Source organism: Maniola jurtina, chromosome 8 (genome assembly GCF_905333055.1).
Source record: "Maniola jurtina chromosome 8, ilManJurt1.1, whole genome shotgun sequence".
In the NCBI taxonomy this organism is placed as follows: Eukaryota; Metazoa; Arthropoda; class Insecta; order Lepidoptera; family Nymphalidae; genus Maniola; species Maniola jurtina.
The window spans coordinates 7,531,846-7,548,851 of record NC_060036.1 but is presented as its reverse complement, the minus strand read 5'-3'; the positions used below and the strand labels follow the sequence as shown (position 1 = coordinate 7,548,851).

General features: G+C 36.3%; 1 protein-coding gene across 1 annotated transcript in view; it reads left to right on the top strand.

Annotated features, from left to right (window-relative positions):
- LOC123867475 (indian hedgehog protein) overlaps positions 1-6,401 on the top strand; it is a 60,840-nt gene extending 54,439 nt beyond the window's left edge. The window contains exons 3-4 of the mRNA XM_045909520.1: positions 4,414-4,556; positions 5,080-6,401. Coding sequence (XP_045765476.1) covers positions 4,414-4,556; positions 5,080-5,547 — 611 coding nt within the window. The 3' untranslated portion in view covers positions 5,548-6,401. The remainder of the gene's footprint in view (positions 1-4,413; positions 4,557-5,079) is intronic.
- Positions 6,402-17,006: the final 10,605 nt, after the last annotated feature.

Sequence of the window (17,006 nt, the reverse complement as noted above, 5' to 3'; positions counted from 1 at the left end):
CAATTTCGTGCGCATGAATTTAGGTTTTTTAAATATCTCGTGGGAACTCTTTGAATTTCCGGGACAAAATAGTAACCTATACCCGTCTCGGAGATCAATGCTATCTCTTGTACCAAATAGACATTATCATTATGTCTATTTGGTACAAGATATACATATGATGACATATGATGAATGATCATAAAGATAATGTCCAAGATGTCGTCCACGTGGATATAGGTTTTGTAAACCCTATGAAACTCTTTCATTTTCCTGGACTAAAAGTAGCCTATGCCTTTTCCCGAGATGCAAGCTATCTCTGTACCAAATTTCGTCTAAAATTGGTTAAACGGATGGGTTGTGAAAAGCTAGCTGACAGACAGACATACACACTTTTGCATTTATAATGTAAAAATTAGGAGCCGATACATAAATCAAGTAATTGATTTTATAATTAATTTATTGTTGGGCTTCTTAAATGCTTGACCGGGACATCGGTTTTTTGTAAACATAGAGAGCTAAATCTCAGAATGTGTTTTGAATACTTATATATATAACATATGATACGAATAGGTATGCTTTGCCTTACATCAAGCCGTTCTGGCTGTTTGGATTTAGTGTTTGATAAATTCAGGTATTTTTAGCAGACTAAATATTTATTACACTGGGAACACTATAACGATACACCGCGCGGCCTCCGTGTATGAATCATAACCGAACCGGCGCAGTTCGGCATTTGCATGACCACGCGGCTCTTGTCGGGGCTAATTGCTATTCCATACGATATAAATCAGATAGATTCACCGATCGAGCGCAGCTTCGGGCGTATTTTATTTAACAATGTATTAAAATTAAAACGCAATCTTTTACGTAGATAGAGGTACTTAAATTAAACCTACGAGTAAGTAAAATAGGTATACCTACTGGCTAGATACCAGCTATGTAACAAAATAAAAAGGAATCTCGCAGGACGTAACGTGTTCGCGCAGCTGATCGTAAATAAGTACGAGATGGCCCGATGATGGTGATCGAAGTTGCGGCATGCGAGCTTTTATGTAATCTAAGTTATAATACCTATAGGCTCATAAATAAAGTAACTAAGGTAGAGTGCATAAATAGACAAGTAGGTGTCTATGCACATAAACTTACATATTTTATAAATAGGTTATTCTTACACAAATGAAAGAAAAATCTACTATATTTTTGATCAGATAAGTGATTGGCTGAAGTTTTCTGCAAGCATGAGGATAGATAAAATCAAAAGGTCTTGCTATTATTTAAGTAGGTATATTAATTAGGTTAAGCCTGGGACGTTTAGATTTTTAAAAATTCCATGGGAACTTTAATTTTTCGGGCCAAAAATTAACCTTGTACGTCTGAGAGAAGCAAACTATATCTGTAGGTAGGCAAGTACTTACTCGGTATTGCGAAAATCTAATTAATTTTGAATTTCGCGGGCAGACCCGTCTCGGACGGAGTTACAGACACACTATCGCATCTATAATATTCGTACCTATGGATTACCTATTATGAAGGTTGTGAAATTAATGAAGGCATACTTTCGCCGTCGTTGAAGGATAGTGATATCGCCAACAAAAGGTAAAAATAACGAAAACGAGACAAAGTTCAGAGCTAAAATCCGTTACCCGACTAAGTACCTACCTACTCCTCTTAATTAACACTGAAATATAATTCTATCGCTTGTAATATTTTAACATTGAACATGTTATTTGTATTATAATGAACTTATAATTTTGACCTCCTATCCCACTCGATAGGTATACCTACCTATCTTTCGATACGATAGCTAAAAAATTTCAGAGCCCTCCACTTTCGCATTTGGATGTAAAATCCGCCTTAGGTACCGATTGATTTTGTTCGTATAAAATGTAGCCTAGCTACATATGTAATGTAGTTAGCTTGGATCATAATAACGTATAGATTGACTTCCTCAATCATCAAAATCGGCTTAATGCCTAGTTTAGACGCTACGGTGTCGGTGGAACGGAACGTACGTACGTACGTACCTAACGTACGTAAGCACGTAGACACATAGACTGTTAAAAGCTAGCTTTTCCTTGTGGCTTTGCTGTTGTCGGGTAAAAATAGTCAATGACCTGAATTTGAAAAAAGTAACCTGAAGAGCGTTTTGGCGTGATATGAAGTCGTGAATTTGCTATATGTATGATGTATGATCCATTGAGGAGATTAAGTGAATAGTGTCACGTGCGTGTATTTCTCTGGCCGGCAGCATGGCCAGGCGCCGCCTAGCTCTCCCGGTGGTCTCCGCGGGGCGGGGTCGGCGCGGCCACTCAGCGCGCCCGCCTCCCCGCCGCGCCGCGCGCCGCGTTTGCGCCCGCGCCGCTTATCGCCGCATCTTCAGCCTAACTTTACTTACGTCATGCCACTGGAATCGTACTGTGACAGCTTTTAAGAGCTTTATACACATTGGACCTTGGCCAACACACATAATGGACTCGAATCGAACACTATAGTTTCTAACATTATAATATCTTGCCAAAAGCGGTGAAACTTTTTTTTTTGTTGAGGCAGGGGAAATCCTCTAAAGATACCCGACCTCTTCGAGGAAAGATCGGGTTATGTGCGGTTTTTACCTACTAAAACCCCTCGCTGGCCATTCCCAGCACATATTAAGAGGCTCCGGGAACTCTAAAGAACATGTGCCTGTGCCTAACAAGCTGTTAGAAAACCTATATCCCTAAGAGTCATGTATCTACCTACTCCATAATATTCTCAAAGGTATGAGAAGTCTGCCAATTCGCACTTAGCTAGCGTGACTATCCGCACTTTTGGCCAAGACCCTTCACATTCTGAGAGGAGACCAGTGCTCAGTATTGGGCCAGCGATGGGTTCGATAATGATGATTTTTTCGCTATACCTACATATATCTTAAAAAAATTGGTCTCTTGCCCAAAATCTAGGAAAATACCTAATTAAGGACCTCGTTAGCGCCTTGTAAGGCGCTTTGCAGATAAAAAACTTCAGTTGAAGAAACTATCAACTTTTAAAAGTTTTCTTTAAACGCTGCCAGTTGCTGCAACCAAATAGCCCGGTTTACGGTTGCTGCAATTTTATGGCAATATGTGAGCAATTTGGATCTCAATAAACGTACCGAGTGACGATGGATATCGAAGAAGCAGAACTTGTTCTCATTTTATTACATCGCGAGCCGCCGTATCGTTCAACGTGCCGACTAGCAACTTTACACAACTTTGCTCCATTTGCAAAGTGCCGAAGTCATGCCAATAATATAATTAAAACATAACTAAACCGAACGCCGGAAGCAGTCACAAAATAGCCGGACTACAAGTTTTTAAATTTTAACTTGTATTTAAGCGATATAAAGATCCAGGAAAAAATGTGATTGCCTTGAGACACGTGCAAAAAAGTAAAGGTGGCCGACACGTATTCAATGATTCGTGTGATGTGTTCAGCCAACAACAAACAAAATCTCGACAATAAGCTCTTGACTTTGAACGGAATCTAATTTGTGTGGTTATTGTGTAATGTGATCTCGGCGTCCCATCGTTTTGTGCATGAGTATTGGCCGAATTTATCGCTCGGTTACACAACAAATCAAAATTTAACGAGCTCTCGCAAAAGTTGCCATCGGGTTTGCAGTAATCCACCGCCACTCGTGCCCATTTACGCATGTAATTGCACCGCCCTGATCAATCGGCACAAAGTACAGTAACTTGAAGAATGGACTATGGGTACTTTTTCCCCGCTAATTCTTCTTTACACCTTCCATTGTAGCCGAAGCGTAAGCATGCCGTGCTAGCTTACCTCCTATCTATTTTGAATTACTTATCTCCTCGATGTCATTTCTCTGCACGTAAATATTTTTTGTGCACCTCACAAAAGGTACGCACTTACCTACGCTTTAAGCTGGATCAGGATTTAAATAAATACCATTAAATAATAAACAAATAAAGTTAGCAATTTTCGATGTGGACGTTCACTTTTAAGTTTATTTTTTAAACAATAAGCTATTAAGATTTGGCAAAAGGGATAGAATTTTTTATCAGTTAAATTTGTTTAGGTTCAAGTTAACACGTTTCCTTGAATTTTTATCTGTGTCAGAATAAATAATCTTCGTTTGTTATATTGGATTTTCTCATCGTCTTCTGACAAAAGCACTGTGCCTACCTGTATAAGATACAAAGTGTTGTTGTATGTATATAAGATAACCTTCGGGCTGAGAACAAGAAAGCCTCCGCAATTCTCTTTTGTTTTTATATCTTATCGGATTTTAATTACGAGCGTAGAGAAATCTCGTTTTTGCTTAAAGGGATACTACATCGAGCTAATTTAGGTACTATTCTATCTCTTTTCAGTTTGTTTTATCGTTTTGTTATAGGTTTAATCGAATTTGTGATAAAAAAACCTAATTAGGTCTTTTCTATTTTCCAGAATCTTCTGTGGGAACTGGAGCGGGTTGCTTTCCTTCTGGGTCTATTGTGCACACGGAGGAAGGTCCTCGAGATATTGCTGTTCTCAAGAAAGGGGACCGAATATTGGCTGCAGCTGACGATGGCAAAATGGTTTATTCAGAGGTGGGTATCCAACTAAAACTAATAACTACTCGCATACAGATCATAAAGGCTATAATTTTTGCAGAACGTATTATACCATGAGACACACAAAGACGACCTATAGATCCGAGACTAACTTTGACCTCATAAGAAAGCTGAGTCACACAGTGGGCGATGGAGAGAGCTATGCTTGGAGATTCAAGAGATAGGTTCAGAAGAACCTACCTATGAAACCTAGTTATTAAGCTAGTTACGTGTTGCGAAGTTGAAATGACAATAGGCAAGGTACATAGTTCGAAAAGCTGATTGATGTTGGAGTCCCAACGTGCCAGAATGACAACCTCGCTCCGGCAGGCGTAGCGTTGCCAGACCTCTCACTAAGTGGACAGATGACATTAACTGACTACTGAGGAGCTATTAAAGCCACTGTTTTAGATTTATTCTCAAGGTATATCTCATGAAAATGGCTGTCTCAATAGCTGTACCTACTCGTATTTACATTCCCATCATATTATACTAAGACGCATTAATTTTTATATTTCAGGTGTTAACGTTTATCGATCGAGATCCCAATGTAACACGACAGTACATTGAAGTAACAGCCGAGAACGGTGTGACGATAACGACCACACCATCTCATCTCCTGCTTTTAGCCGCTGCAGATAGTTGGCGGGAATCTTTCGCCATGAATATCGAAGTAGGAGACGTCCTCCTCACGAGGGGGCATGGTAGCGTGATGCGACCATCGAGAGTAGTCAAGACTCGAATGGTATCAAGGAAGGGAGTGTATGCGCCGCTCACGAAGACGGGGACGATCATCGTGGACGACGCACTAGCGTCTTGTTACGCTCTCGTGCGAAGCCATGCCTTGGCCCACGCTGCCATGGCTCCCTTGCGGTGGATGGCGGACTGGACTAGTTCCAACGAAGTTTCCCGCGGAGTCCACTGGTACGCTAAAGCACTCTACAATGTCGGCGACTACGTCCTACCCTCATCGTACAAATATCACTGAAGTTGTAGTGTTCTTGTGTGACTATTTTTGTAGAAGTGATCAAACACAAATATTGCGCGCAGGTCGTGCCAATCTTGGACACTTGTAAATAAGGTACCTATGTAAATAAAAATAGTGAGCATGGTGGTTTGAAAAAAAAAATGTAAATATATTCTTGTGTATCAAATAGTTTTCCATATACCTAGGTAGAACAAATTATTTAGTCTATGTTGTCGTCTAACGGCCGAATTTAATAATCAGTGTCACCTGTAACATAAGGACTTAGCAACATATTTTATCATCAAGACGACCCGTACAGTTTTGACAAATAACAACGTTACTAGTAACTTATCGACAGATTACAGATATGACTGATATTAATTTCGGCCGTTAGGTAAAGATCGTGTTTATTTATTAAGTAGTTATAGATATGACTTTGCAAAATTTGCATATTATTAGTTGACTATTATAAGTTTAAATATTTGTAAATTGTGTCGGTATTGTTATTCTGCACAATGCAGAAATACTTATCTGTATGCGCTTATGTTCTTTAAGTAGTTGTGTAGATATTGTAAGCACTTTATTAGCTAATCTAAATTATCTTTCTGCCTATCAAGATAAGTATTATTAGGTCTAGTACGACACAAAACAGTATTTGGTATATTCTCCATGTTTGTAACTTGACATTCCATGGCTCTAATCTTTTACGTACTTAACATAATATTACAAATGTTTTGATGTACTTAATAAATTTGTGATCTTTGGTACTTACCTTAAAATGTGCCTTAAGATTTTATTTATTGTTAACTAGGATAGTTTTCTATTTAAAAATTGACTAATGCAATCAAATAAATCTTAAATATTCTTGTAACTTATTCCGATGAATTTTTCTAACTTTAAGTTTATAAACGGAATGCATTATTATTTATTTGTACCTACTTTGCTGTCATTCTTTGCTTTTTATTTATTTAGTACTACTTAAGTATTTAAAAAATGTACCTACCGACTCTATATTCTACCATTTAATTATGAGTATTTGAATGACTTTTTTAGGATATTCATCTTCTGATTTTAATAGGCGTACAGCCTTTACTGAATGTTACAGGCTTTAGATAAAAATAATGGCCGACCGATTAGCTCGTTATTGAAATTAATAGCTAATATTACAGTTTTGAAGCTTGTAAGCAAGGTGGCAAGGTGTCGCTGATTTTTAGAGAAAAAAAATGAATTTTTAAAAAGTTCAAGCATTGCAATTAGGACAGCTTGAACTTAATTTGCTTGTGACTGGTATTTATATTAGTTTGCTCGTCAGTAGATTTATATAAATAGGCATTAATTGCCAAATGTCAAATCCTTGATACTTACGTACCTAAATTTCAAAAGAAAAAGCAAAAATTATTTACCTATGAGTACGTATTAGACGTAGAGTCATACATAAAATACGGAAGTCGTATTATGAAGTTTCAGTGCAAAATAAACCAGAAGCGAGCAAATGATTTGCTTTTTGTTTATTTCTTATTTGCATTAAATCGTAACTACTCTCACTGCGGTTTACGTATAATTAGTTCCTAAGTAAAAAAAATATGTACCCGTATAGGTAATGACAGAATATGTCTGTTATGTATGCCAGAAATTTGGCTTTAGTCATTTTTATAATCAAGAACTTTTCTGGCACGCGAGCTAGTGTTTTATTTTTTTGCTATCAACTCCCTAGCTATCAGCTTTCACCAAACACCTCAAAATTTTCTACGTGCTCTATGGTTATTTTAAAAAAGGTCAAGAAACTACATACTTATTTACAAAATACTTACTGTAAAATAACCCTCTGTCAAAATTAGGATCTTTCATTAGGTAGATATTTCAGAATATCTGAAAGCTTATTTAATAGCCCACTGCCCGAGTTTTCTAAACTACGATGGTTTAGAAAACTCGGGCAGTGGGCTATTAAATAAGCTATTTTTTGCAATTATCCGGTTTCTTAATAAACGTAATTTTTATTTAAAAACAGTACATGAGCTTTAAAAAACTAATGATGCAAACGAGAAGATTTTTCGACGGCCGTTCAAGAATAATTAAGTTTAGGAACAATTTTGAAATAATTTGGTAGAGTTATTGTTAACCAAAGTGAATCGTTCAATGAGGAAGTAGGTAGCTTAATTTTACCCGAAATAACATTTTTGACATGAATTAGTGGTTACAAGCGGCTTGCCTTACAAGCCTTGTGGATAAGACGGCCTCCTAGACCCCTAGACGGAGGGATGTGCGGGGTTCTATCCCGGACACGTGGAACTTTCGTTAAAGTAGAGAAATATCACGTGCTTTAACGCTGAAGGACATCGTGAGGAAACTATCTTGTGAGTTCTCCATAACGTTCACAAAGGTGTGTTATTTAATCTGTTAATCCGTACTTGGCCAGCGTGCTAGGCGATGTCCAACCCTTCTCCTTCTGTGAAGAGACCCGTGCTCAATAGTGAGCCGGCGCTGATCAAGATCGATAAAACGGTATCAAAAGTGACGTCATAAAATGCATTTTGTGTCTGGGTACATAATATTACCTACCTACAATTTCAGTTTCAGGATCAAGGCCGTTATTTCCCTTTTGGAACTTTAAATTACGTAACTGAGCCTAGGTAGGTACACCATTTTTCATTAATTAAATTCTCCTGTCGATCGTACAAAAGATCTAGAACTGATTATTAGGTTCCTATAGTTTGACTTTTATAAAATGTTTCCTAGCTGGCAATCAGTATTTAATAGAAATATTAACTAGGCTGACTTTTGTTGTTTATTATATTCTTATTTGATTGTATTCGAAATTGAAAATGGCTTTCGTATCTTAAAAACGCAGTCCTAAAATCAAATATATTCTTTTGATATAGGAAAATTTATGACTACCACCGTTTCGAATAGTAGGTAATATATCATAAGGCTTAGTTTTATTATTCCGAAAGCATGCTGTTATTTCATATAATATGCTTTTCATATCGAAGCTAGAATTTTGTGTGTACCTACTTTATTTGTTAGGAATCGAATATGTCGAATTGGCTGCAAATTTTTGCATACGATCTGGTGAGTACCTATTGTCAACCACTCAATATGCCTCGCTTGATAGTCAAAATATATATAAATATATTTATAAAGTCCATATAAAGTCTCATATAAAGTATGAACACACAAATCTTCCCATAAAACTTTAGGCTCGCCTGGCACTTTGCAGGTACAGACTTGCTTGGCAGTTAGTTGCTTTGTAGAAGCATGTTAATTTAAAAAAATATCCACATATCAATTCAAGAAATCAAAATTCATATGAGAAGGGAGTTGTCAGTTAGCTATAATAGAATTAATTTATGACCGCGTTTACAAAAAACAGTTAACAAAGTTATGAAGTACTGAATATATCAACTAATTAAATTATTTTGACATTATGTTTATTATCTTAGGCCCGTTCAAAGTACGTTTGTATGGAAAGCGCGTTAGGGATACCCACTATTTACGAGATTGCGTTGTCTACGAAATACGGACTGCTCGTCATTGAAATAAGTACTTACTACTCATGCTTTGAGCTTTGAGTTAGGCTATAATATATTATTAGTGATTTGAGTTTGCAACTGATTTCTTTTGAGTATCGTCGTGGGCTAACTTATTGCTAAATCGTACTTATTGCGACACAATTTGTAAAATGTACCTAAATGATTAACGATTAAATATCAGGCCAACATACTAAATTGAATACTAATAGTAGCATTTCGGAAACTTAGGCTGTATGCTTTTATCTAACAGCTTATGTCACAAGTGTAAATTCAAAATTTATAACACCCCCAAAAAGTGCAGGTTACAGTAACTAGAAAAGATCTGATAACTTTCAAACGGCCGAACCGATTTTCTTAGATTGCTAAGAACACTCTCGATCAAGCCACCTTTCAAACAAAAAACTAAATAAAAATTGGTTTATTAGTTTAGGAGCTACGATGCCACAGACAGATACACAGATACACACGTCAATCTTATAACACCCCTCTTTTTGGGTCGGGGGTTAAAAATGTATGATATGATGGATTATTTAGAATAGTTTTGTACCTACTTACCGCTTTCAGAATACGTACTTACTTAGTTTGATAATGTTATTTGATAAATATATTTGAAGCTTTAACTAATATTGCTAAAAAGTGTGCATGCCATATAAATGCCATATTGAATAGATACACAAAAATTACAACTTTGAGCTGTCCTATTTTTAAATATGTACACGTACTGACTACTTTATAATCGTGTTTAAGAAGACCATATTACGTAAGATATGGTATTTATTGCTATAGAATTTTTCTAAATGATGTATATACATATTGTACGTAGAACCATTTACTTTTAATGTCTGTCAAATAGACAAAGCGCTTTAAAGTTTATTACATAGAAATGTACAATAGGCAACAAAATTGTAATAGGTACTTGTGTAGAACCTGTGTGTAAACCGAAATTGACAGATCGTCGTGTAAATTAGAACGGTTCCATGTAATTATTGCGCTTTCATGATATTATTTATTTATTGATGTTATTTTTGTATTGATATAAAAGTCTTAAATATCCTAAATTAGCTGTTTCATTTACCTAAGTATATTGCCAATTTTTATACCATTATTTCTATTGAGCCTCGACTCACAATGATGGAGTTCCTTCCTTCCTATTGGAAGTCCTGTCTTCCAATACGAAGTTATGACTTTTTTTTTCTATGTAATTAGTTATTATGTAGTTATCTTATCGTTATTTTAATAAAATAAAATCTGTTGCTATCGAAAAGCTACTGATCTCAATACATAATACAAGTAGTTAGGTACGCTGGACCTGTGACTGCTGACCTACATAATATTATTATATTGATATTAGAGCCTTGATAGAACTCAACGGTTGATGAGCGGACTGAATTCTAAAAGGTCGGCGGTTCAAACCCCAGCCGTTGAACTATTGTCGTACCCACTCCTGGCGCAAGCTTTACGCTTATTTTTTGCATGGTTAATATTCTTGAAAAAGAAAAAAAAATTGAAGCAACTTGATTTTTACCATTTTGGCGCTGATAGCAGCAGTGAGCGTCATGTGAGCGTACTCGGAACTAAATGTTAGTTATGAGACTTCTGTCAACATAGTGTCAACACGAGGATCCATTTGACACAGTGTCAATTATTTTAATTCTCGGGACGCTCGGTGGGGCTTTTAATCGGCAAACAAATAACTGCTATTGTCGTTATTTTGTATGGCACACCTATATCCGCGTATCTACCTAATTATTAGGTATAATAACTAGATGATGCCCGCAGCTTGCCCGCGTGGATTGGTCAGATCCCCTGCAGCATCAGAATTGAGGAATTGGAATCCAAATTTTTTATGTAACAATGTCGCAAAGTTCCCTTAACGATAAAAAAAATACGCAAATCGGTTCAGAAATCTTGGAGATATCAGTGTAACTACATAGTTAGAAAAACACAACTCCATTTTTCAAAGTCGGTTAAAGTAGCCTATGTTACTCCTTGGTTAATCCTCTACTTGTCTGTGAAAGTCCCGTCAAAATAGGTTTAGCCAATCCGAAGCCCGTTCAAACAGATACGACACTTCAATTATATTTATTAGTATAGATAATAATGTCCATTCAGTGGGAAAAGTCTCTTACATTCTTGCACATGCTTTTCATTATTACCTATAAACCTATACATAGTAGTTTTCGCACCTAGCTTCGAACAGGAAATAAACAATTTCGAACCGTAACAGCATTATAGATAGGTACCGACGTATGTCCCTATAAATAGATTTCATATTCAGATTGGATAGTAGGTAGGCAACTTATCAGGCTACGCTTACTTATCATTTCAATCATTTTGAGCCCGTGTAACTTAACATTTTAACAGAAATCTGGAAAACCACTTATATATCTAAAATGAAAATATTACTTACAGGAAAAATAAAACGTTGTTTCTAACTAGCACATTTTGTTTAGAAATCAGCAATAGGTACCTAATATTTCCAAAAAAAAAAAAACGGGCCAAGTGCGAATCATTAAAGCATCAATTAGAGTTTATCTCGTTTACCTAGTGATTGAAAAATATAATTGGCTTATTTTAGTTTACGATATTATATGAAATGGAAAAACAATAAAAACAAAATGGCTGGATGTGATTTCAAGCTTTCTTGTTCTACTACGCCTATTAATGCTTTCATAAAATGGAACCTTTGATCTAGTATAGAAACAGCTGTAATCAATAGTCGCCTCGGGACAATAAACACTGCGAAGCACAATAAAAGCAATCCGGAAAACTGCGCTCCAAATTGTAACGGAAGTTTATATTCTTACCGCCTTTTCCTATGAGTATGACCATTAAATACTTTATGACTCTTTTATTTGGATTTGACCCGATATTAACTTTTTATTACGTAAGTAAGTAAATGTACTGTATTGTTCGCATGCTCAAATCTAGTATAATATTTAATTTACTGCGGTTGGAATGCTGAAATGAAAAGCAATTCCGGACGGGAAGCCGGGAAAGCTTTATACTATAGAGATTCCATTATCGGACAGCGTATTGTATTAGCACACATGTATCCACAGACAGACAGAGACGTAGTTGGATCAGTGTGACTAAAAGTCAAAGTCAGTAATATTTCAGGACCGACGGAGCGTGCACGTAACGCCCTCTGGCAACAAGTATTTTACTTATTTATACTGCTTTTTGTAAAGAATTATCACAATATTATCTGTTATCTGGCTCTATAAGCTCAGTTATGTACAACTCATGACTGTCACTTATAAAAAAATCGTTCAGTTTTCCCTAAAGTTCGTGAAAACAATTCCTGAAAAGTTACATACGTATTAGATTTTGCGAAATTAATTTCGTTAGCAAAATTGTGTTGAGTGAAATCTTATACCTACTGGAGTAGGTAATTAATTAATATCGTAATGAAGAATATGAGGTAAGGCTTAGGTAAATGATTACAATAATTAGGTAATTATAACAACTTAAAGTTTTCATGGTTACGTACCCGAAGGGTGAAAAAAGGGATTCTATTACTGAACCTCCGCTCTCCATCCGTCCGCCCGTCCGTCCGTCTACCTGTCTGTCAGCGGGCTGTATCTCGTGAACCATAATAGGTTGATAGTTAAAATTATCACAGAATGTGTATTTCTATTGCCGCTATAAAAACAAATAATAAATGTTTTAAAATAGCCGCCATGAAAATTAAAGTGTTGTTTCTTGTACGACGGTATGTAACCCTTCGTGTGCGAATCCCCGACTCGCACTTGACCAGTTTGCAATATTTTTTGTATACAAGAGGATTGCCCGCGACTTCGTCCGCGTGGATTTAGGTTTTTAAAGATTCCGTCTGAACTGTTTGATTTTCCGGGATAAAAAGTTGCCAGTGTCAATTACAGGGACGCAAGCTACCTCGGTACCAAATATCATACAAATCAGTTAAGCGGGTGGGTCTTTAGGAATCCCTCGGGAACTGTTTTATTTTCCGGGATTTGATGTTCGTCCCCGGGATATAAGCTAAATCTGTACCAAATTTTGTCAGAATCGGTTAAACTGTTGGGCCGTGAAAAGGTAGCACAAAAGGAAAAGGTAGACAGACAGACACACTTTCGCATTTAAAATATTAGTATGGAATATGGATTTTCAGCTCTCTGTACATGTACAGAATTACCTTACACAAATTTTAACAAGCGAAAAAGTAATATACGAGATTGTATGAAATCATGCATAAGTAGGTACATACTTATTTAGAAACATTTCATTGAACTAGGTATATAAGATTGCGATTAAAAGTTTTAATTTATTTATTTTCCTTTTACTTGCAATCTGCGGCGGCACTAGAGCTCTTTCTACGTGAATGCAATTATCGAGCACTCCACTACGGAAAGACTCTATTACGACGAAGTTTATGCAGGACCGTATAAACCATATTCATATAATTATTATATGCTTACTATACTTTAATAAATCTTTAACTATTGTATACTTAAGCTAGTGCTTATGTACCTATACAATATGCGGTTATAGCCTAGTGGCCATAACCGCTTAACTTTACATACCTACCTACTAATTAGTAAATTGGTACTAAGTAGGTACTTACCTACTTCGGTATATAAATATAAATATAAATTATGCCTATTCACATAGAGAAGCTTTTCACTTTTTTCTTTTAGTAAGTACTTAGTTGAATTTTTCATTTATTTTAGTGAAAAATATTATGATGACTCCAACGAACATTTTTCGGGTTTTTCTTTCGCGGTTTCTATTGCGATGTTCTAGCTCGAAAAAGAAATATTTCATACATCCATACTTCCATACTATAATATTATAAATGCGAAAGTGTGTCTGTCTGTCTGTCTAGTCTAAAATATCATGTCATAATTATGTACGGAACCCTAAAAAATCGTGGCCCGGCTCGCACTTGACCGATTTTTATAGAAATAATACAAATCATCATTTCTTTAGAACTAGGAATGTTGTTTTTTTAGCATGGAAATTTGCTGACGATACGTCTTTGATTTTTAAAGTCGATAGAAATAAGGACAATTTTGACGATATAAATGGTGCCATATCTCAGGTAACTCACTGGTTTACTGTAAATAATCTACTTTTAAATGCAAAAAAAACTAAGTGTATTGAATTCGCACTGCCCAATACCAAGAACACAAGTAACATTAATTTAATGATAAATAATGATATTTTGAAAATAGAAGAGACTACTACATTTTTGGGGATAACCTTAGATGCGAAGCTGCAATGGGGCACCCATATATCAACTCTTGCTGGCAAACTAAGCTCTGCTGCTTACGCGGTTAGAAAGATTCGACAATTAACTGACGTGGAGACCGCAAAGATAGTATATTTTGCTTATTTTCATAGTATTATGTCTTATGGAATCTTAATATGGGGTAGAGCGGCAGATATTGGGAGAATTTTTGTATTACAAAAAAGGGCAATACGCGCAATTTATAACTTAAAACCACGCGATTCACTTCGAGAAAAATTTAAGGAAATAGGTATCCTTACCGTAGCCTCTCAATATATTTACAACAACATAATTTTTGTAAGACAAAATATTCTTAGTTACAAGAAGGTTGGCGATCTACACAACAGGCTGACTAGACACCGTAACAGGCTTGCGACTCCTACACTCCGTCTCAGGAAGGTCCAAAAGTCATTTGTGGGAATGGGTATAATCTTCTATAACAAAATTCCTCAGTCAATTTTGGACTTGCCTTTACACAGGTTCAAAAAATCTATTAAAAATATGCTCTTGAGAAAAGCATATTATACTATCGAAGATTATGTAAATGATAAAAAAGCGTGGATTTGAACTTCGATTCGCTCCAGCAATGCGCAGGACTTCAATTGCTTTTATACATGGCATAATATTGTATATCAAATCTTTGAAAAGAGCAACCGCCGAGTTTCTTGCTGGTTCTTCTCGGTAGGAAAGGCATTCCGAACCAGTGGTAGATGCTTTTGACGATTCGAAAGAACTTGTAAAAGTCTAATTGAATAAAACATTTTGAATTTGAATTTGAATTTGAATATATGATTGCTATATATCCTGAGTCCCGACAGATTCCAAATAAATATTATTTCATCATGGTTGTTTCTTATCATAAAACGACTCAAGAATAGACACTCTGAAAGGGAGAACAACAAGTAAACAATTTAATGTAAACGTTTTGAAGACCTATTTATTAGGCGCTGCGTTAATTTTATGAGTCAGTTGGGATATATCCCAACTGACTCATGAGAAAATGTTTAGTGTTTACCTTTTGGTAAATTACATTTTCTTAAAGGGCTTGAGACCGGCTTGCCCGCGAAATTCAAATTTAATTTGGTTTTTCGCAATTTGTAAACTAATACGACAACGTAGGCTTATGGCATTCTGATTCCGACAGTGGCAGTATCATCCTCACATGTTTATACAAAAAACTTTACTTGAAAAGGTCCAGTTTAAGAAATTAATTAAAGTATCGACTAATTTGTGAGAGTAGTCGATCCATTAATTAATTTATTAACTCAATAATTAAATTTGAATTTCGCGGGCAGGCCGGTCACTTCGCCCTTAATTGTGCCAAGTGTAGCGGAAGGCTTCGGCAGAGGCTGCAGGACCGTACCGCATCGCTAAAAGCGATTTAGAAATGTTTCATGCATCACCGGGGACAATATTGCTGTCAATATTATGTGCGATCTTTTGTAAAGTTAGTAAGTACAGACCTATTGCGCCTGAAGGGGGCACGAAGATATTTGAAGAGTTATATTTCATTGTTACAGATGAAGGTACTCTCTACGATATCAAGATGAACCGTAATTCAAATGGTGTTGAAGCCAATGAGGAGTTACGAATATTGTTAGTAGTGACCGTGGTGATCGGGTTGCTGCTTATGCTATCTCTGCTGATGTGCTATGCGTGTGTGTTGAAGAGGTTGTGCTGCGGCACACCGAGCGAGCGCCGGGCGAAGAACAAGGATTGTGGAAGGACCGAAAGTTACCCCATGGGGGACGTTACTTTAATGTCACAGCCGACGGAAAGCGAACATGTTTCATAAAACAAGTGCAAATTAAAAATTTATAGCACCCCCGACAATTAGTGAAGGTTACAGTAACTAGAAAAGAGCTGATAGCTTTCAAACGGCTGAACCGATTTTCTTAGATTATAGCTAAGAACACTCTCGATCAAGCCGCCACCTTTCAAACAAAAAAATTAAATTTAAATCGGTTCATTCGTTTAGGAGCTGCGATGCCACAGACAGATACACACGTCAAACTTATAACACCCCGCTTCTTGGGTCGGGGGTTAGTGAATAAGTACGAGTATAATATCGTAGGTAGGTACCTAATCTATTTTTACGATGAAATAAAAGGATAAGTTATGAACAAATCTATCACGGCTATTATATTGTGAGACCAGAAAGAAGTCACGTGTGTGATGGGATAAAGTCTAGCTATTCGATCGATCTAGATAGTTGTCGAAGTAGTTTATTTTTCGGACAAACAGATTGTACCTAAGCCCTAATTCGCACGAGCGTTAAAAAAGCATTGAAGCATTTGTTCTATTTGAACGCTTTTTTAACGGACGTTAAAAAAGCTCTCATGCGAATGAGGCCTAAGTTTCCAATGCCGATAAGTACCTAAGTTGTAGGTTTATCTAAGTACTTTAGAAATATGTAACTCTATATGCAACTGTTTTCGTTTGCGCAAAATTTCAGTCTCCTGTGTTTTAATTACACCCTATTAACTAATAAGCCGCAACTGTCAGTGCGTCCGTCTGTCCGTGGGTTATCTCATTAATCTGAATATAGAATATGTATTGCCGCTATAACATCAATTAATTATTTATGTGATTAATGGAAATAGGTCATGACCACAGAATTCCAAATATACTAAGGTCATGACTCATGCCCCATATCACGACGGACGTGTAGAAACAGAGAGAGATAGGTGTTAAGAAAA